Raw genomic sequence first — 22,903 nt, 5'->3', positions numbered from 1 at the left:
CAGATTACTACAGACTGTTCTGTTTTTGACCGATTCTGTTTTTCGTGTGTTGTTTTTTTATTTTGATGAATCTATGGCTAGTATCATGGGGTATGAACCATAGAGAAGTTGGAATATAGTAGGGTTAACACCAATATAAATAAAGAATGACTTCATTACAGTACCTTAAAGTGGTGGTTTGTTTTCTTATAGTAACGAAGCTCATGAGATTTTTTCTGTTGAGTTTTGTGTTGTGAAGTTTTCGAGTTTTTGGGTAAAGATTTGATGGATGTTGGAACAAGGAGTGGCAAGAGCCTAAGGTTGGGGATGCCCAAGGCACCCCAAGGTAAAATTCAAGTACAACCAAAAGCCTAAGCTTGGGGATGCCTTGGAAGGCATCCCCTCTTTTGTCTTCATCTATCGGTAACTTTACTTGAGGCTATATTTTTATTCACCACATGATATGTGTTTTGCTTGTAGTGTCTTGTATGATTTGAGTCTTTGCTTTTTAGTTTACCACAATCATCCTTGCTGTACACACCTTTTGGAGAGACACACATGAATTGGAATTTATTAGAATACTCTATGTCCTTCACTCTTATCTTTTGAGCTAGATAACTTTGCTCTAGTAGTTCACTTATATCTTTTTAGAGCCCAGCGGTGGTTTTATTTTATAGAAATTATTGATCTCTCATGCTTCACTTATATTATTTTGAGAGTCTTTTAGAGCATAATGGTAATTTTCTTTGGCTAAGAAATTGGTCCTAATATGATAGCCATCCAAGATGGGTATAATAAAAACTTTCATATAGAGTGCATTGAATACTATGAGAAGTTTGATACTTGATGATTGTTTTGAGATATGAAGGTAGTAATATTAGATTTGTGCTAGTTGAGTAATTACGGAATTGAGAAATACTTGTGTTGAAGTTGGCATGTCCCGTAGCATGCACGTATGGTAAATGTTGTGTGACAAATTTGAAGCATGAGGTGTTCTTTGATTGCTTTCCTTATGAGTGGCGGTCGGGGACGAGCGATGGTATTTTCCTACCAATCTATCCCCCTAGGACCATGTGTGTAGTGCTTGGTTTTGATGACTTGTAGATTTTTGCAATGAGTATGTGAGTTCTTTATGACTAATGTTGAGTCCATGGATTATACGCACTCTCACCCTTCTATCATTCCTAGCCTCTTTGGTACCGTGCATTGCCCTTTCTCACCTCGAGAGTTGGTGCAAACATCACCGGTGCATCCAAACCCTGTGATAAGATAGGCTCTATCACACATAAACCTCCTTATATCTTCCTCAAAACAGCCACCACACCTACCTATTATGGCATTTCCATAGCCATTCTGAGATATATTGCCATGCAACTTTCCACCGTTCCGTTTATTATGACACGCTCCATCATTGTCATATTGCTTTGCATGATCATGTAGTTGACATCGTATTTGTGGCAAAGCTACCTCCATAATTCTTTCATACATGTTACTCTGGATTCATCACATATCCCGGTACACCGCCGGAGGCATTCATATAGAGTCATAATTTGTTCTAAGTATCGAGTTGTAATTCTTGAATTGTATGTAAATAAAAGTGTGATGACTTTCATTACTAGAGCATTGTCCCATGTAAGTAAAGGATGATGGAGACTATGATTCCCCCACAAGTCAGGATGAGACTCCGGACGAAAAAAAGAGAGGCCATAAAAAAAGAGGCCATAAAAATGAGAGAAAAAGAGCGAAGGGGCAATGTTACTATCCTTTCCACACTTGTGCTTCAAAGTAGCACCATGATCTTCATGATAGAGAGTCTCCTATTTTGTCACTTTCATATACCAATGGGAATTTTTCATTATAGAACTTGGCTTGTATATTCCAAGATGGGCTTCCTTAAAATGCCCTAGGTCTTCGTGAGCAAGCAAGTTGGATGCACACCCACTTAGTTTCTTTTGTTGAGCTTTCGTATATTTATAGCTCTAGTGCATCCGTTGCATGGCAATCCCTACTCCTTGCATTGACATCAATTGATGGGCATCTCCATAGCCCGTTGATTAGCCGCGTCAATGTGAGACTTTCTCCCTTTTTTTCTTCTCACACAATCTCCATCATCATATTCTGTTCCACCCATAGTGCTATGTCCATGGCTTGCGCTCATATATTGCGTGAAAATTGAAAAAGTTTGAAAAGGCAAAGTACGAAACAATTGCTTGGCTTGTCATCGGGGTTGTGCATGATGGGAGAATTTTGTGTGACAAAAATGAAGCATGGCCATACTATATGATTTGTAGGGATAAGCATTCTTTGGCTATGTTATTTGGTTAAGACATAATTGCTTGGTTAGCATGCTTGAAGTATTATTATTTTTAAGTCAATATTAAACTTTTGTCTTGAATCTTTTAGATCTGAATATTCATGCCACAATAAAGAAAATTGCATTGAAAATTATGTTAGGTAGCACTCGACATCAAAAATTCTGTTTTTATCATTTACCTACTCGAGGACGAGGAGGAATTAAGCTTGGGGATGCTTAATATGTCTTCAACGTATCTATAATTTTTGATTGTTCCATGCTATTATGTTATCTGTTTTGGATGTTTAATAGGCTCTATTATGCACTTTTATATTATTTTTGGGACTAACCTATTAGCCGAAGGCCCGGTGCAAATTGTTTTTTGCCTATTTCAGTGTTTCGCAGAAAAGGAATATCAAACGGAATCCAAACGGAATGAAGCATTCACGAGGATCTTTTTTTGGAACAAACACAATCCAGGAGACTTGGAGTGGATGTCAAGGAAGCAACGAGGCGGCCACAAGGTAGGGTGGCGCGCCCAGGGGGCAGGCGCACCCCCCACCCTCATGGGCCCCTCGTAGCTCCACCAACCTACTTCTTTCGCCTATATATACTCTTATACCCTGAAAACATCCAGGGGAGCCACGAAACCACTTTTCCACTGCCGCAACCTTATGTACCCGTGAGATCCCATCTGGGGACCTTTTCCGGCAATCTGTCGGAGGGGGATTCGATCACGGAGGGCTTCTACATCAACACCATAGACTCTCCGATGATGTGTGAGTAGTTTACCACAGACCTTTGGGTCCATAGTTATTAGCTAGATGGCTTCTTCTCTCTCTTTGATCTTCAATACAAAGTTATCCTCGATGTTCTTGGAGATCTATTCGATGTAATCCTTTTTGTGGTGTGTTTGCCGAGATCCGATGAATTGTGGGTTTATGATCAAGTTTATCTATGAACAATATTTGATTCTTCTCTGAATTCTTATATGCATGAATTGATGTCTTTGCAAGTCTCTTCGAATTATCAGTTTGGTTTGGCCTACTAGATTGATCTTTCTTGCAATGGGAGAAGTGCTTAGCTTTGGGTTCATTCTTGTGGTGCTCGATCCTGCTGACAGAAAGGGAATCGACATGTATTGTATAGTTTCCATCAAGGATAAAAAGATGGGGTTTATATCATATTGCTTGAGTTTATCCCTCCACATCATGTCATCTTGCCTAATGCGTTACTCTGTTCTTATGAACTTAATACTCTAGATGCATGCTGGATAGCGGTCGATGTGTGGAGTAATAGTAGTAGATGAAGAATCGTTTCGGTCTACTTGTCACGGACGTGATGCCTATGTTTATGATCATGCCTAGATATTCCCATAACTATGTGCTTTTCTATCAATTGCTTGGCGGTAATTTGTTCACCCACCGTAAGATATGATATCTTGAGAGAATCCACTAGTGAAACATATGGCCCCCGGGTCTACTTTACATCATATTATTTTCCTGTCAACTAGCTATTTCTGTCGCCGTTTATTTTGCAATCTTTATTTTCCAATCTATACAACAAAAATACCAAAAATATTTATCTTATTATCTTTATCAGATCTCACTTTTGCAAGTGGCCGTGAAGGGATTGACAAGCCCTTTATCGCGTTGGTTGCAACGTTCTTATTTGTTTGTGCAGGTACTAGGTGATTTGCATGTAGTCTCCTACTGGATTGATACCTTGGTTCTCAAAAACAGAGGGAAATACTTACGCTACTTTGTTGCATCACCCTTTCCTATTCAAGGGAAAACCAACTCATGCTCAAGAGGTAGCATCCCCCTCCTCGCCGAGAGAGGCGTGCCTCCTCGCCGCGTGTTGAGCACCCGACTCTCAGTGACCGGCTCGGCCGACGTGAAGGAGTCGAAGAGAACGATGCCCGCCATCGGATCGACCATCTGGCACGATCCCTGGCGCTAGAAGAAGAAGATGCAATTGACCCACCTTGTTTTGGCCCCTGCATTCGCGACGAGCCCTTCCCCAAAGGGTTCTCGCTCCCAAGAGACACGCCCAAGTACAACGGTTCCGTGATGCCGGAGGATTGGCTGGGGGATTACTCCACAGCCGTCAACATAGCAAACGGCAACAAGTGCGTTGCCGCGAAGTACGTTCTGTTCATGCTCCAGGGCATGGCCTGGACATGGTTGAATAGCCTGAAGCCTCGCAGCGTCAACAGCTGGGTAGATTTCACCGAAGTTTTCATCCACAACTTCACCAGCACCTAAAAGCGGCCACCCAAGCCTCGCCAGCTTTCTCTGTGCGTCCAAGGCCCCATTGAGTCCACGCGCGACTACTTGACACGGTGGGCCGAACTACGCAACTCCCACGAAGGGGTGCATGAGGTACAAGCCATTGAGTACTTCACTGCTGGGTGCCGAGAGGGCACCTTGCTCAAGCATCGACTCCTCTACGACAAGCCGACTACACTCGATGATCTGCTGATCGTAGCAGACAAGTATGCCACGGCCGACTCCTCCATGAAGTCGGAGCTCCAGGTGGATGCGACCGGAAAGGTGCTCCCTCCGGCTCCCCAGATGCCGACTGGTGACAACAGTCGGCGCCAGTAGCAGAACAACAACAAGCGCAAGGCCCCGCAACCGGCTCCCACCAGCCGGAGGGACAACCCGGCCCCAAGTGCCAGAAGGGCGGAAAGCCTGCTTGGTTGCCCGCCTTCTCCTATGAGCAAACGCTTGATTCTCCATACAAGTTCTGTCGGGGATATACCCCACGGCGTAAACCGGCCGGAAATATAACCCGGCCGGACTTGGCGTTTCATCGTTAACCCGCCAGAGGATTGGCGACTTATGTGTCTGGCGGTTCACTGGTATGACGATTCACGAGCCTGAAGACTCATTGGTGACCCGGTGCGTGTTCCAGATGGATGACAAGGCCCAAGGCACAGAAGGCCGGCTCATGTTATGGTGGGCCGGTTTAAGAAGAAAGGCGTGAGGAATATTTGTCTTACAAGGAGTTAAGACCTGGACTTGTATCCGGTTTGTATTAGAGATAGACTAGTCCTAATCCTAATAGGACTCCACGTATAACCCGCCCCTTCAACATATATAAGGAGGGGCAGGGCTCCCCAAAGAGGGACAAGTAAGAAGGGAAAATTAATCTTGAGTCTAGACACAACTAGGAGAGCCGGTTTACGGCGACTCCCTCATGAGCATAATGAGACCTAGCCAAAAACAGCATGTAGGGTTATTACCGGGTGATGTTTCCCGGGGCCCGAAGCTGTCTAAACCCTTGTCTTGTGTTGCGTCTCTCGATTCCGCTCAACCCCTCTCAAGCTACTACAAAGATGCGTTGGCCTCACGACTAAGTACTCACACTAGGACATTTGTCGTGATAATTCCACGACAAGTTCCAAAGTGGCCTGAAGCCATCCAACCACACTACCCGGAACTGCCACTGGCTCACCCAAATCTCCAAGGGCGAAGGACTGCCACCTCCTCCGCCTGCTGGCCAGCCGCCGCCTCCTCCCCAGCAGCCGGCGGCCCGTCTAGCAGCTGGAGCTATCCAGGATGAATACCCCGAGGAGCATGAAGCTTACCTCGTCTTCACCAATGTGGCTGGTGACCGGCACAGCCAACGTCAGCAGCACCGTGAAGTGAACACCGTTGCCTCAGCTGCCCCAGAGATCATGCACTAGTCTGAGAAGCCTATCAGCTTGTGCCGTGCGGACCACCCGGAAGTAATGCCTTCTTCAGGTTCCTATGCCCTGCTGTTGGATGCCACCCTTGCAACAGAGAGGCGAGATGCTCGTTTCTCCCGGATTCTGATAGATGGTGGTAGCAGCATCAACATCCTATACTGTGACACCATGGAGAAGTTGTGCATCAAAGAGAGGCAGCACCAGCCCAGTCGGGCTGTCTTTCATGGCATTCTGCCCGACCTTTCCTGCTCACCAATCAGCAAGATCAAGATAGATGTCCTCTTCGGAGACAAAGATCACCTCCATCACGAGGCAATTTGGTTCGAGGTGGTTGACCTGGAGAGTCCTTATCATGTGCTCCTAGGCCGTCCAGCTCTAGTCAAGTTCATGGCAGTACCTCATTATGCCTACCTCAAGATAAAGATGCCGGGAACCAAGGGCATTATGATGATAGTCGGGGACTACGAGAAGTCGACCGCTTGTGCCGCGGCCAGCAGCCGGCTGGCTGAGTCCCTTGTGATTGCTGCTGAGAAGAAGCTCCTAGACCGGGTGGTGGCCATGGCCAGCAAGTAGCCGGACTTGTCACCAGATCCCAAAGGGTCGGAGACCCAGGGCTCCTTCCAGCCGGCCAAAGAAACAAAGAAGATCCGCTTGGACCCCGAGCGATCGGAGAGGCACGCTGTCATAGGGGCCAACCTTGACAGCAAATAGGAAAGCGAGCTCGTTGATTTCCTCCGTGAGAATCGGGACATCTTGGCATGGTCTCCCAAAGACATGCCGGGTGTTTCGACGGGTTTCGCCGAGCACAAGCTACATGTCAGATCAGATGCCAAACTAGTCAAACAGCCCCTCCGCCGACTGTCGTAAGAGAAGAGAAGAATTGTTGGTGAAGAGATAGCCCGGCTTCTGGCAGTCGGCTTCATTATGAAAGTGGTTTTTCTAGAATGGCTTGCCAACCCAGTCCTTGTACTGAAAAAGAACAACAAGTGGCGCATGTGTATTGACTATACCAGCTTCAACAAAGCATGCCCCAAAGATCCGTTTTCTTTGCCTTGAATTGACCAAGTGATAGACTCCACATCCGGATGCGAGCTCCTGAGTTTTTTGGATGCCTACTCAGCGTACCACCAGATCAAGTTGGACCCGGCCGACCGCCTGAAGACCACCTTCATCACACCATTCGGAGCCTTTTACTACCTGACTATGACATTCGGCTTCAGAAATGCCGGTGCCACCTTTCAGCGTTGCATGCAGAAGTGCCTCCTCAAGCAACTCAGCAGAAATACCCACGTCTATGTAGATGATATTGTGGTGAAGACGGAGAAGTGCGGTACCCTCTTGGAAGATCTCAAGGAAACTTTTGACAATCTGCGCCGTTTTTAGATCAAGCTCAACCCAGAGAAGTGTGTCTTTGGGGTACCAGCTAGCCAGCTCCTTGGCTTCCTGGTCTCAGAGCGCGGCATTGAGTGCAATCCTATGAAGATCAAAGCAATTGAGAGGATGGAGAGACCCACCCAACTGTGAGATGTCCAGAAGTTCACCAGCTGCTTGGCATCCATCAGCCGCTTCATCAGTCGGCTGGGTGAGAAGGCTCTTCCCCTGTACCAACTCATGAAGAAAACGAATAACTTCGAGTGGAACGACAAGGCGGACGAGGCCTTTCTCCAGCTGAAGAAGATGCTGACGACCCCGCATGTCTTGGCGGCCCCGCCTGCTAAAGAGCCCATGTACCTCTACATTGCCGCCACCAGCCGGGTGGTCAGCACTGTCATTGTGGTGCAACGCCCAGAAGATGGCAGAGCACAGCCGATCTAGAGGCCTATGTACTATTTGAGTGAGGTGTTGTCAGCCTCAAAGCAGAACTATCCCCACTACCAGAAGATGTGTTATGGCGTGCACTTTGCCGTCAAGAAGCTGAAGCCATACTTTCAAGAGCACCCAATCACGGTTGTATGCACCGCCCCACTCGTTGAAATCATAGGCAGTAGAGATGCATCAGGCCGGGTGGCCAAATGGGCCATCGAGTTGGCCCCTTACACCATCTTCTACCAGTCACGCACTGCCATCAAGTCCCAAGCACTGGCTGATTTCCTCATCGACTAGGCCGAGTCCCAGTACTATCAGCATCCTGGGAACGGGGATACCCAGACTTGCCTGCTTGCGGCCCTGGGCGCGGCTCCACCAGCGGCCTGGTATGACCCATCTTCATCAACAAACACTCAAGAACCTCACGAGGGGCCAAGCCTCACGAGGCGGACGACACAAGACCTCCTCAGGGGCAGCCTCACCAGGCTGGCTCGCGAGGAGCAGAGAGATCAAGGCGAGGGGCACCTCATGAGGTTTCCATGACGTGAGCCATGATGACCAAGGCCAGGCGGGCGCCAGTGGGCGCAGAGTGCCAATTTCCTCTTTGCTGCTAAAGAGTCAAGCACAGGCGAGGAGTCCCAAGGCATCAGGCAAAGGTTTCCATATCAGTGCGACGAGACCAAGACCAGCAGGACGGCAAGACGAAGGTCACCACGGAGTCCACGACGGCGTCACCACCAGAGCCTTTGGCAGGCGAAGACCACCTTTTGTTAGGATGGCTTGTACTGGCTGTCCCCCTTCAAATTGGCCGTTGTGGGATCCCTTCCTGCCTAATATTTTTGGGGAGAGGACCCGAGCCTCTATAAATAGGACTAGCCACCACCATAGAAGGGGGACTGGATCCATTCCACCAAGGCCACTGCACAAGCACACAGAGCTCAAGAACGCCTCTCCTTAGGAGGTGGTTCTTCCCTTGTACTTGTTCATATCCAGCCTAAAAGGCAATCCACCACACCACACTGGAGTTGGGTGTTACACCGCAATGGTGGCCCGAACCAGTATTTACTCTTGTGTAACTTGTCCCTCGGGTTCGGCGAGCTAGGCTTTGAGATCGTTGCGACATTGTGAGCTCAGGGGAGAGAGATCTTCGTGCGCACCACAGAGCTCAAACCTCAAAGGTTTTGCCGGCACCCGTAATCCGACATTTGGCGTGCAAGGTAGGGGTGCACTGAAGCCTTTTTTCTGTCAGCTGATCTGCCAACACCTCGTGGTCTCGATGTTCGACGACCCGAGGACCAACATCGACCAGTGGGCTGCTTGGCCCAACAGGGCGGCACCGTCCGCCCAAGGAGACCTCAACTCTGCGCTCCAGGCAGCCCACACACTGCCGAACGCCACGAGACGTGGGCGACACGGACCGACGCCTTCCACCCTCACATCGCGGCGTGCATGGGCCATAGCAAGATCCGCCAGCTACGCAGCAGCTACGGTGCCACACACACGACGGGAACAGGTGAACATGCGAGCCGCGCTTGTGGTGGCGTGGGAGCTGCTATGGTGCCGGCTGGTGGAGAGTGGCCGCGACGCGTTGCTGGAACACGTCGCCGAGCTGTGGGATGATGCAGCCAGGGGTACGCCGCCTTTCTGCTCCCTACTTACGTCTCAAGTTGTGGCCAGGTCGCACGACGGGCCTCGTCGTGCCCGCATGATCCCAGGAGCACCAGGAGGGCTCGCCAGAGCCAGCACGACCAGCGGTGCCGGACATCTGGCCGCGCCCTTGCCTCCCCCGAGTGGCATCGGTGCGGGTGCTGCTCCTCAAGGTCCCGGATGGGCGCCACCCTACAGCCACCAGGGAGGTGCATCGGGCTCGGCGGCATGGGGCACAGGGCGCCTCGACGGAGGTTCGGGAGAGGTGGCTCAGGAAGCCTATGTGCCCCGCATGGTGGATTAGGAGTACACGCCAGAGGATGACCCCTGCATGTTCCACGAGCCGGGATGGGAAGAAGAGATGCTGGAAGCCGAGGCCTTCTATGAGCCACCAAGGAGCCTCGCCAACCCCGCCAACGACAACCACCACAGGTACCACTGATATCTCAGGAGCAGGCTTACGCTAACCATGGGTCGCAGATTGACCAGGCCGCAGCGGCGGTCGGCGACCCCAGCACTGCAGCCCCACTCCAGTCAGGGGCGTTGCACCAGGGGCTGCACGGAAGGGGTATGGAGCAAGGCCCTCCCTCATGCCGCACGGGGCAAGGCGTCGCTCGGAGGTAGGTCCTCTGTCGGGGAGGTGCCGGAAAGCCCTCCCCCGGCAGAGGGCTCGTGGTCGCCGAGGGCGCCGCTAGTGTCCCCTTTGCCCCTTGGCTTCGTCCTGATTTCCGGATGACCCAACAGTGGTCGAGGGTGGCACAAGGTGGGGCCCTCATCTGGCGATATGAAGCAAGGCTAGAGCCTGTGAAGGTCTCCGCCCGTGACACTCTCACGTAATAATGAGTGGGGTTGTACACACCCCAGAGTCCCCGGAGAGCCGCCCTCGAGCCTCAGGGGATCCCGCCCACGTCCTAGTGGAAGCACCATGCTCAGCGCTGGCCGTCGATACTGTCCCCCAATGACTAAGCTCACGGCCAGTAAAAGCACCAGGCTCCACGCTACTGAGAAGATAAGAAGACTAGCTAGGTGCTGGACGCGACCATTTGCTTTCAACCCCTTTTTCTATAGCTTGATTTGCCGCCTTTTGGATTTGAACTCGCAGTCGTATTTTTATTGGCAAAGCATGGGGGCATCTTTTCTCGTTCATGTTGATTTCTTGAGTTTTCTGGCTCCGTGCCTTGTTTCAAGGCCAACACCTACTACCCCCATCATGAGCGCCTCACGAGCGGGGGCTGGGCGTGGTATGCGCGCGCATCCCACCGTGATCTAACGCCCGTCTCTCGCAAGGCCCTCTCGGGCGGACCAGCGGGCTCCTCAGAAACCTCATAAGCCCGTGGAGGACTCCCCTTGGGAGAACTACGCATTAACAATTACAAGGACAGTCTGGGGCCCGCCTAGACTGAGGTAAGTTACTATGGCAAGCTCGCGGAAGAACTTGAGAACTTGCTAAATAACACCTTAAGTCTGGCTCAGGGAATAAAACAATAGTCGTATTACATGAGGGGATCCCCCTTCCCAAAATGCACTTACATCTTCGGGGGCCATGCCCAAGCTTTTTGCGCGCAGGTTCAAAACAAGGAGCGCGGGTTCAATCGGACATGTCGCTCGCAGCATCTTCTGAATCACTCGCAGACATGCTACTAGCGTCGTCACCAGCGTCGTATTCACCATCATCGACCACGTCGCCTTCATCTGCCGCGAGCACCACATCATCATCGTCAGAAGCGAAAGCTCTGACCAGAGCATCCACGTTATCATCCACCCAGCGCGTCGGGTTGCCCCGGATAGCTCCGGGCACTGGCGCGATGGCGGCGTCGAAGTCGAAGTTGGGGTCGGCATTCTGAAGATGGTTGAAGACGCGGGAAAACACGCGCCCAAGGAGGCCACGACTCTTTTCGTCAACAAGCTTGAGAGCCCTGTCAGCCCGGTCCTCCAGGCGCGTCACGACGTCGGTGAAGAAGTGAAGATGGCCGGCATAGTCTTCTGCATGAGGATGAGGGCGTATTCGTCGCAGATGATGCGCAGCGCCCGATTGGCCCTCACCCTGAGGTCCTGGAGCATGGGGGCGTGTTCGCACTGCAACGTCTATCAGCGGATCGCCTCCACCCTGCTCTGCTGCGCGAGGGACTCAGCAGCGGTAACTCACCGCTGAAGCGGGAGCAGTTCAGCACGGGCGTAGGCCCACTCGGCCTGCATGGAGATCAAGGCAGTTGCAGCGGCCTTCTCGCACGGCTCCGCCTCACCCAACCTCGACTTGAGGGCGGTGGTCCTGCCCTCTTCAGCTTCAGGTCGTACTGAAAGCACAAGTGCTCCCTGGGTGGTTTTGGTAAGTAATGTCAACATATCTCTTGTTGGACTAACACTTTTTACCTAGTATGTTTCAGATAAGTTCAACAATGGAGTGGCATGGACTAGAGGATGTGGAACCCCTTCAAGATGCTAAGGACAAAGGATTGCCTCAAGCTTCAAGATCAAGACTCTACATTTTCTATTTTAGTGATCCAAGATCACATTGAGTCTATAGGAAAAGCCAATACTATCAAGAGGGGATGAGGTGTTGCTTAATGGCTTGCTTGCTCAAAGTGCTTAGTGATATGCTCCAAAACCCTCAACTACCTTCCCACATCCACATATGACCTAAACCAAAAGTCAAACTCGGCCCCACCGATTCTATCTATTCGGTGCCACCGAGTTTCAGATGTCATAGCCACTGCCACAAACCCTAGAAAATCGGTTTCACCGATAGGGATCTCGGTCTCACCGAGATGGGATTGTAATCTCTCTGTGTATGTCCATTACCAAGATCGGTCTCACCGAGTTTGAGCAATCGGTACTACCGAGATTACAATGCAAACTCTCTGGTTAGCTTATTACCAAAATCGTTCCCACCGAGTTTGTGTAATCGGTCTCACTGAGTTTGCCTGACCAACTCTCTGGTTAGCTTATTACCAAAATCGGTCCCACCGAGTTTGGCAAATTGTGTGTAACGGTTACATTCTGTGTGGAGGCTATATATACCCCTCCACCCACTCTTCATTCATGGAGAGAGCCATCAGAACATACCTACACTTCCAATACACATTTTCTGAGAGAGAACCACCTACACTTGTGTTGAGGTCAAGATATTCCATTCCAACCATATGAATATTGATCTCTAGCCTTTCCCAAGTTGCTTTCCACTCAAATCTTTTTTCCACCAAATCCAAATCCTGTGAGAGAGAGTTGAGTGTTGGGTAGACTATCATTTGAAGCACAAGAGCAAGGAGTTCATCATCAACACACCATTTGTTACTTCTTGGAGAGTGGTGTCTCCTAGATTGGCTAGGTGTCACTTGGGAGCCTCCAACAAGATTGTGGAGTTGAACCAAGGAGTTTCTAAGGGCAAGGAGGTCACCTACTTCGTGAAGATCTACCGCTAGTGAGGCAAGTCCTTCGTGGGCGACGGCCATGATGGAATAGACAAGGTTGCTTCTTCGTGGACCCTTCGTGGGTGGAGCCCTCCGTGGACTCGCGCAACCATTACCCTCCGTGGGTTGAAGTCTCCATCAACATGGATGTACGATAGCACCACCTATTGGAACCATGACAAAAACATCCGTGTCTCCAATTGCGTTTGAATACTCCAAACCCTTCTCTTTACATTCTTGCAAGTTGCATGCTTTACTTTCCGCTGCTCATATACTCATTGCAAGCTTGCTTGATATGTATTGTGTTTGTTAAACTTGTGCTTAAACTCCACTTAAACTTAAGAATATTAAAAACTGCAACTTTTGGCACTTAGTGTCTAATCACCCCCCCTCTAGACACCTCTTCTCGATCCTTTCAATTGGTATCAGAGCTTTGCTCTCCATTGCCTTGGTTTAAACACCATTGGAGGAAGATGGATGTGTCTACTTTGGGGAGTCTTAGACATAGTGTGCCTATTCTTGATGGAGATTTTTCATGAGTGGAAAAATGAAATGCTTGAGATTTTCAATGAATATCATTTGAACAAGTACATTACTAGACCTTGTGCAGCTCATGTTGATCCTTTGCACCCTACCCTAGATGAAGATATTGACATGATTTGCAATCTTAGAACTGTTGAGCTCATCATTAGAGGCTTGCCTAGAAACTTGATTAGATGTTTGCCTACTCTCAAGTGTGCCTACACCATATGGAAATTTCTTGAGAAACTCTTTCCTGATTACTCCTTGAAAGATCTAGATGAAATCCTCCATAAGTCTATTGCTTTGATTAAGATGAGTTCCAATGATCCCAAATTTGGTGACTGCTTATTTGAGCTTACTTATCTTACGAGTGCCAAAGGAGATGTTGGAATCATTAGCAATATCATTTCCAGAGCTATTAGAATTCATAAAGATAACAATAGAAATGATCATTTATCTAATGAATTGCCCTCTCTAGGAATTGATCAATCACAAGATGATGTTGAACATAAATACTCGGATGAGGATGATGATGATGATAGTGACTATGATCTCGATGATGCGATGAGACACTTTGGTATTATGGCAAATCTTCTCGGCTACATGGCTGGAGGAAAGGAATGGGTCCTTGATAGTGGATGTACTGATCATATGACCAGAGATAAAGACATGTTCCGTGAGCTTGCTGAAAATGACGGCCCTCAAAAGTATGTCACTTTTGGTGATAATTCAAAGGGTAAGGTGGTTGGCCTTGGTAAGGTGGCCATCTCACATGATAGCTCCATACAAAATGTCATGCTCGTTGAATCTCTTGGCTACAACTTACTTTCAGTATCTAGACTTGCTGATTTCGGTTTCAATGTCCTATTTACTGAAGTAGACTGCCAAGTGTTTCGTAGAGATAATCATAAAATGGTCTTTACCGGTATACGTAGAGGAGATCTTTACATTGTTGATTTCACTAAAAAGGCTCAACCTAAAACTTGCTTAATTGCAAAATCTTCTAAAGGCTGGTTGTGGCATAGAAGACTAGGTCATGTTGGTATGTGAAATCTTGATAAGCTTATTAAAGGTGATCATATCCTTGGAATAAAAGATGTCATATTTGACAAGGATAGACTTTGTAGTGCTTGTAAAGCAGGGAAACAAGTTGGAGGAGGTCACCGCGTGAAGAACATCATGACCACAAGAAGACCACTCGAGCTACTTCACATGGATCTCTTTGGTCCAAATGCCTACGAGTGTCTCGGTGGTAACTCATTTGGTCTAGTCATAGTTGATGATTTTTCAAGATTTACGTGGGTGTTCTTTCTTGATGACAAATCGCAGGTCCAAAAGATTTTCAAAAACTTCGCTAGGAAGGCCCAAAATCAGTTTGACGTGAAGATCAAGAAGGTTCGGAGCGACAACGGAACAGAGTTCAAGAACGCAAATGTGGACACCTTTCTTGACGAAGAAGGGATTTCACACGAGTTCTCGGCTACGTACACACCTCAAAAAAATGGAGTTGTTGAAAGGAAGAACCGGACTCTTATCGAGATGGCAAGAACGATGCTTGATGAGTACAAAACGCCAAAGCACTTTTGGGCGGAAGCGGTTGAGACAGCTTGTCATGCAACAAATCTCTTGTATCTTCACAAGCTACTCGGCAAGACGGCATACGAGCTCCTCACCGGTAACAAACCCCAAGTTGGATACTTTAGAGTATTTGGCTCAAAGTGCTACATTCTTGATAAGCATCGTCGTTCTAAATTTGCTCCTAAATCTCATGAAGGTTACCTACTTGGTTATGGCTCAAACTCTCACACTTACCGTGTCTACAACAATTTCACCCGAAAGGTTGAAGAGACGGTAGATGTGAAGTTTGATGAATCTAACGGCTCGCAAGTAGAGCAATTGACAATTGATGTAGGAGACAAAGACCCTTCGGAAGCAATTCAAGACTTGTCCATTGGCAAGATTCGTCCAACGGAAGTGAAGGAGAGTACCTCGTCCGTCCAAGTGGAAGCTTCTACCTCACGACAAGGTGAAACAAGAGTTGATACGGAAGCATCCACAAGTGGGACACGCCAAGATGAAGAAAACGAGGAAGCACACCAAGATGAACATCAACAACCTCCTTCTCCACCACGACAAGAGAACGACAACGTCAACAATGATGAAGGCCAAGAAGAAGCACAAGATGAAGAGGATGTTCCACCCCGACCCAAGCAAAAGCTTTCACGAGTTCGAGCAAGAATTGCTAAGGATCATCCCATCGAGCAAATCTACAATGATATCCAAACCGGGAGAATCACTCGCTCTAAAACTCGTTTAGCTAACTTTTGTGAACATTACTCATTCATCTCTAGCATTGAACCTATGACGGTTGAAGAAGCATTGGAGGATCCGGATTGGATAAACGCTATGCATGAAGAGCTACACAACTTTGAGAGAAATCAAGTGTGGACATTGGTCGAGAAGCCCGACAACAACCACAACATCATTGGTACCAAATGGGTGTTTCGCAACAAGCAACATGAAGATGGACAAGTGGTTCGCAACAAAGCATGTCTCGTCGCCCAAGGCTACACACAAGTTGAAGGTATGGACTATGGTGAGACATATGGTCCCGTTGCTAGACTTGAGTCCATTCACATCTTACTTGCTTATGCTAATCACCATAATATCACCTTGTACCAAATGGACATTAAAAGTGCTTTTCTAAATGGCAAAATCAAGGAGGAAGTTTATGTTAAGCAACCTCCCGGCTTCGTCAATCCTAAGAAACCTAATCATGTTTACAAACTTCACAAATCCCTTTATGGTCTTAAACAAGCTCCTAGAGCATGGTATAAATGCTTGACTAAGTTCCTTATTGAAAAAGGCTTTGAAATTGGTAAAATTGATTCTACTCTTTTTACTAAAAGGGTTAATGGAGAACTATTTGTGTGCCAAATTTATGTTGATGATATCATATTTGGTTCAACTAACCCTCATTTTAGTGAGAAGTTTGGAAAGCTAATGTCGGAGAAGTTTGAGATGTCTATGATGAGTGAACTCAAATTCTTTCTCGGTTTGCAAATCAAGCAAACTAAGGAAGGTACCTTTGTCTCTCAAACAAAGTACACCAAGGACTTATTCAAGAAGTTCAATATGCAAGAATGCAAAGGTATGACTACACCCATGCCTACTAGTGGACATCTTGATTTGACCAAAAGGTTTATCGCTCTATGATTGGTTCATTGTTATATCTATGTGCCTCTCGTCCCGATATTATGCTAAGTGTGTGCATGTGTGCACGATATCAAGCTGCTCCTAAAGAGTGTCATCTTAAGGCTGTGAAAAGGATAGTGAGATACCTAATCCTAAGAGGTCCTCTTTTGATCTTGTTGGCTACTCCGATTCGGACTATGCCGGAGACAAGGTTGATAGAAAATCCACTTCGGGTACTTGTCAATTCCTTGGAAGATCTCTTGTGTCTTGGTCTTCCAAGAAACAAAACTCGGTATCCTTATCCACCGCCGAAGCAGAATACATTGCCGCTGGTTCATGTTGCGCTCAATTACTTTGGATGACCCAAACTCTTAAAGATTATGGGATATATGTGAAACATGTTCCATTGCTATGTGACAATCAAAGTGCTATTAAGATTGCTCACAATCCCGTGCAACATTCTCGAACTAAGCATATTGAAGTTCGTCATCATTTCATTCGAGATCATGTTGCAAAAGGGGACATTAACCTTAAACATGTTCGCACCGATAAGCAATTGGCGGATATATTCACTAAACCACTTGATGAGAAAGTGTTTTGCAGGTTGAGAGGTGAATTGAACATCATTGATGCTTCAAACTTGGAGTAGGAACGCCTATGACTAATCCTTGATATTTCTCTTATGATGCTATTCATATGTCTTGGATATATTTGTACCTTGCATGTTATCTAACCCGTGTAGGTACTTGGTTGAATCTAAATCTATGAGATTGCAACTCACTCACATCTTGAGCAATCTCTACATCACCAAGTCTCTACACAATGGTGATTGAAGACAAGGAAGCACGAAACCATTCAAACATATCCTTTGGCAAATTCTATATTGAGTCTCATGATTGTCATTTTGGATACACAAGTGCTCTTCCTTGCAAAGCTAACCCATGTAGGTAGATGAACTCAAACTCCAAGTGGTGCTCCCAACCCTTGATGAACTACATCAACCTTGAGCAACCCACACAAGTTCAACTACAACACCACCACCCAAGGTATGTTATTCCATCTTAGAGAAGCTTTACTCCAAGTCATGAGTCAAAGCAACTCGACAAGATGTGAATACATCAAGATGCTTAAACGAAAAATGGTAACCCCATTTTGAGCTTAAACGATGAGTATGACCTATGATCAAGTGCTCTCACTTGACTCCTAAGTCAACATACTCTAACATAGGTGACTTTGTCACCGACCATTTCTATATGAAGTTCTCTAGTGTTTCTCCGTGCTTTTGCATTTTCATATTTGTTTCCCCTTTCAAAAAAAACTTCATCTAGAACTTTTAGTTTCTTTTCTTTCCTTTTTGTTCTGCATTTTCTGCATCCAATTCATTGCAAATCTTTCAGTTAATTCCTTGCATATCCTTGTGATATGTTACTTGTCTAGTGAGCTGAGGTGACAAGTGGTTTCATTCTGATGAACTCGGTCACATCGGTTTGTTCTCTTCGGCCCAACCAAAATCTTTCGGTGCAACCGAAGCACACAACTCGGAGTCACCGATTCCATCACAGGAAAACCAACTTGCCACTTATTCCTGCTTTCTGTTTGCTCCCGCTCCACTCACTGATTCTTGTCCTCTACCAGCATCATATTAGACATGCTACTTTTCTCTGTGACTCGAGGACCAACCCATTTCTATCACATGTCCAGAAGAGCCCTTCTTGGAAATTGATGCCAAAGGGGGAGAGAGAGATCACATCAAAGCTTAATCCTTCCTATAGAGGGAGAAAGAGAGAATACTTAGGGGGAGAAAGTAGTATCATCAAAGACCCCAGATGCTTGGTTTTCAAGAGGAGAGATGTCACATGTCTTTAAGAGGGGAAAGACATGTCTGGTTGCTTGCTTTAGCTCAAGCTCTGTTGTTTCCTTTTTTTTGTTGCTCTGATTTTCTGTTCACTATCTTCTCCCAATATCCCATGCAGATTCAGGGTGAGCAAGACATCTAAGGGAAGGAAATCTCTGATTTTATTGCATATCTTTACCTTTGGGGACATGTCTATATCCAATGTGGTACTTAGTACTCACTCTACATGTCATCCCAGTCTTGGTTCTCTTGTGGTTTCTCTTGCTTGCTCTAAGCCAACTCAAGACCACAAGGTAAGTATATGCATCACAGTCATGTGAATGAGAAGTTCTTGCTGATGTACATACTGTTTGCAAGAAGGACTCATGAGCATGAAGGTACATTTATCACATTCAGATCATGTGCTCTGATGCATATAGCCAAGATACATGTAACACATTGCTTACTCTGTCATGTTTACGCATTCACATGCTCCTATATTCAATATTCACATGATTGCATACATGTAGGGGGAGCCTATGCATGTTACATGTCTTTCCAAAGCTTTACTTGCTATTCTATATACCTTTATCTAAAGCTTTCATGTATGTTGTCATCAATTACCAAAAAGGGGGAGATTGAAAGCACAAGTGCTCCCTGGGTGGTTTTGGTAATTAATGTCAACATATCTCTTGTTGGACTAACACTTTTACCTAGTATGTTTCAGATAAGTTCAAATATGGAGTGGCATGGACTAGAGGATGTGGAACCCCTTCAAGATGCTAAGGACAAAGTATTGGCTCAAGCTTCAAGATCAAGACTCTACATTTTCTATTTTAGTGATCCAAGATCACATTGAGTCTATAGGAAAAGCCAATACTATCAAGAGGGGATGAGGTGTTGCTTAATGGCTTGCTTGCTCAAAGTGCTTAGTGATATGCTCCAAAACCCTCAACTACCTTCCCACATCCACATATGACCTAAACCAAAAGTCAAACTCGGCCCCACCGATTCTATCTATCCGGCGCGACCGAGTTTCAGATGTCATAGCCACTGCCACAAATCCTAGCAAATTGGTTTCACCGATAGGGATCTCGGTCTCACCGAGATGGGATTGTAATCTCTCTGTGTATGTCCATTACCAAGATCGGTCTCACCAAGTTTGAGCAACCGGTACTACCGAGATTACAATGGAAACTCTCGGTTAGCTTATTACCAAAATCGGTCCCACCAAGTTTGTGTAATCGGTCACACCGAGATGACGTTATGCCCTAACCCTAACCATATTGGTCCTACCGAGTTGCATCTCAGTCCCACCGAAAATCCTAACGGTCACTAGGTTTGCTGAATCGGTCCAACCGAGTTTAACCATTCGGTCCCACCGAGTTTGGCAAATTGTGTGTAACGGTTAGATTCTGTGTGGAGGCTATATATACCCCTCCACCCACTCTTCATTCGTGGATAGAGCCATCAGAACATACCTACACTTCCAATACACATTTTTTGAGAGAGAACCACCTACACTTGTGTTGAGGTCAAGATATTCCATTCCAACCATATGAATCTTGATCTCTAGCCTTCCCCCAGTTGCTTTCAACTCAAATATTTTTTCCACCAAATCCAAATCCTGTGAGAGAGAGTTGAGTGTTGGGGAGACTATCATTTGAAGCACAAGAGCAAGGAGTTCATCATCAACACACCATTTGTTACTTCTTGGAGAGTGGTGTCTCCTAGATTGGCTAGGTGTCACTTGGGAGCCTCCAACAAGATTGTGGAGTTGAACCAAGGAGTTTGTAAGGGCAAGGAGATCGCCTACTTCGTGAAGATCTACCGCTAGTGAGGCAAGTCCTTCGTGGGCGACGGCCGTGATGGAATAGACAAGGTTGCTTCTTCGTGGACCCTTCGTGGGTGGAGCTCTCCGTGGACTCGCGCAACCGTTACCCTCCGTGGGTTGAAGTCTCCATCAACGTGGATGTACGATAGCACCACCTATCAGAACCACGACAAAAACATCCGTGTCTCCAATTGCGTTTGAATACTCCAAACCCTTCTCTTTACATTCTTGCAAGTTGCATGCTTTACTTTCCGCTGCTCATATACTCATTGCAAGCTTGCTTGATATGTATTGTGTTTGTTAAACTTGTGCTTAAACTCCACTGAAACTTAAGAATATTAAAAACTGCAACTTTTGGCACTTAGTGTCTAATCACCCCCCATCTAGACACCTCTTCTCGATCCTTTCACGTACCTATTGGCAAGATCAATGCGTGCCTCCTCCACCATGCGGTCCACTTCCTCCTGGATCTTGGCCTCGCGCGCGCTGGCGGCATCTTTTGCTTGAGCAACCCGACGCTCCCTCGCCTCCAACCGCTCAAGCTTGAGGTTGCGCTCTGTGTCCTCCAGCATTAGCGCTTCCTCGCGCTTCAAGATCTCCTCCTCATCGGACGGCTCCCCCTTCATCGATGCCAAGGCAGCTCTACGTGCCTCCGCTTGCTGCTCCAGGAAGGCATTCAGGGCCTGAAGCTCCTGCCTGCACTTCTCAGCGACCTCGCGGTGGTGGTCTGCCTCCCTGGCCTCTTCCAAGGCTCGGGCGCTGGCCTCACGCGAGGTTGCAAGGGATGCCTCGGCTTTTGTGTTGGCACGCTCACGCTCGAGGCGCCCAAGGTTGATGGCCTGCTTCAATTGACGCCATTCATCCACTAGCCGTAGACCCTCAGTTTCAAGGCGAGCGTCGACGTCCATGAGCTCTTCCCCAAGCCGGCTTAGCGCACCCATCGCTTCCCAGAAGAGCTCGTGATGGACGACGCCCCACCTGCGCGCAATCTCGAATGCACAACCGGGTCCGTCCTTAACGCCGAGAGTCATTGAGGAGGTTCAAGGTGGCTCGCCTCCTCCCAGCAGGGGGCTGGAGGCCGGCGTCTTTCCAGTCGCCCTTCGGGCCCCGTCGGGGGCCCAGAAGGGCGGAGGCTCGTTACCCGAAGGAGAGGCCAGAGCCGTGGCCACCCAGCCACGGTCAATAACCAGAGGAGGAGCCCTTGGCACACTTCCCACATCCTAGGCTAGGCTGCGAAGAACGGCCAGCAAGAATGCGGGATCGAGACGCCAAGCCAATGTGCTTTCCTCTCCGTCCGACCTCGCGCCAAGTGGTGCAGGCTGGCTTGGGGCGCTCAAGGTCAGCAGAGGACTCGAGGCAGGAGGAGGTTGCTTCTCGGGAAACTTAGTCGCCTTAGAAGAAGGGACCCTGAGGAATCACGGTTAGGAGGAGAAGCGGCACTCGGGAAATTACAAAGATAAGGTACTCACTCGTCAATAGCGATGTACTTCCTCTGCTTCAATGGCCGGAAGGAGTCACCACTGCAGCTTGGAGACCCCATCCTCTTGCGGAGCACCGCGAAGTTCGGTCGGAGCCGGCCGAAGCCCTGGGTGTGGTCACCAAGGCCGGGCGCGGATGGTGTGACTCCTGAAGAGGCGACCTCAGGGGTGCTGGACTGCGCTGAGACCTCGGTACTTGCCTCGTGGCGGGTCACCGGGGCTTCGGGGGCTCCGACCTCAGGAGCATCGGACTGCGTTGCCCCCTAGGCCATTTCCTCAGGATGGCTCTCCAGAGTCCCGAGGGGCGGTACCTCAGGAGCTCCGAGTGGTGCCGATTCTTCAGCAGCAGCGTCGCCATCGCTCGACAGCAACCTTCCCCCTGCGCCCGCTCCTAGAGCGGATATCGCGCTCGCGGCAGGCAGGGGGCCACGAAGACAGGGCTCTTGCGAGGCCCTTCAAGGACAACCAGGCGTGGTCCCCATTCGTCGAAGAGGGGCGTCTACTTTACGAACTCCACCTTGTTTGAGCAGCAGTACAGAAGACAGCCCTCCTCCGGCAGGTAGGCTAGAATCGGGTCGCTCATCAGGAGCTGGAGAATCGTGCGTCGTGCCTCAGGAAGAAGAGCCGGAGCCTGAAGCCTCATATGGTCCCCGTAGCCGGAGAATGTCCACATTTGCCGAGAGTGGCACTGAAGTGGAGTGATGCGACACCGAATGAACTCCTTCACCACCATGGGCGCCGTCACTCTGAGGTCCTTCAGCCTGGCAAGTTGGAGCCAGACATGGGCGAGCCGCTGATCGGTGAGCTTTGTGTGCCCCCAACCGGAGCTCGGAGCAGCTGGAATCCAAGGGAGCAGCAGTAGGGGGCTGCGCACGCCAATGTCCACAAACACCCACCTCTTCCTGAAGCCCCCGACGACCGGCAAGAGCTCGAAATCAATCCACGAGCCGGCAATCGCCGCGACGGCCTGAAGGGATACACATCCTGATCGCTGGAGAGGATCTGTCAGGTGCAGCGAGAAAAAGTGGCGAAGCAGGGCCACGGAAGGGGAAATCCCCACCGTGGCTTCGTAGACGAAGGCGAAGAAAGCAAGGAGGGTAATGGATTGGGGATCGATATGCAACGCGTTGATCTGGTAATGCGAGAGCACCACATTCAAGAAATTGGAGAAGGCGGGAATCAAGCCTGCCCAGAGGGCGTGAAGATGGATG

General features: G+C 48.4%; 1 protein-coding gene across 1 annotated transcript; it reads left to right on the top strand.

Annotated features, from left to right (window-relative positions):
- The first annotated feature begins 6,011 nt into the window (after positions 1-6,011).
- On the top strand, positions 6,012-6,542 carry LOC147990353 (uncharacterized). Its single transcript, XM_087538172.1, has one exon. The coding sequence runs from the start codon at positions 6,012-6,014 to the stop codon at positions 6,540-6,542; it is 531 nt and encodes a 176-aa protein (XP_087394298.1).
- The last annotated feature ends 16,361 nt before the right edge of the window (positions 6,543-22,903 follow it).

Source organism: Triticum urartu, chromosome 1A (assembly GCF_056163025.1).
Source record: "Triticum urartu cultivar PI428250 chromosome 1A, HENAU_Tu73, whole genome shotgun sequence".
In the NCBI taxonomy this organism is placed as follows: Eukaryota; Viridiplantae; Streptophyta; class Magnoliopsida; order Poales; family Poaceae; genus Triticum; species Triticum urartu.
The sequence above is the reverse complement of the archived record's forward strand: the minus strand, read 5'-3'. Positions and strand labels throughout refer to the sequence as shown.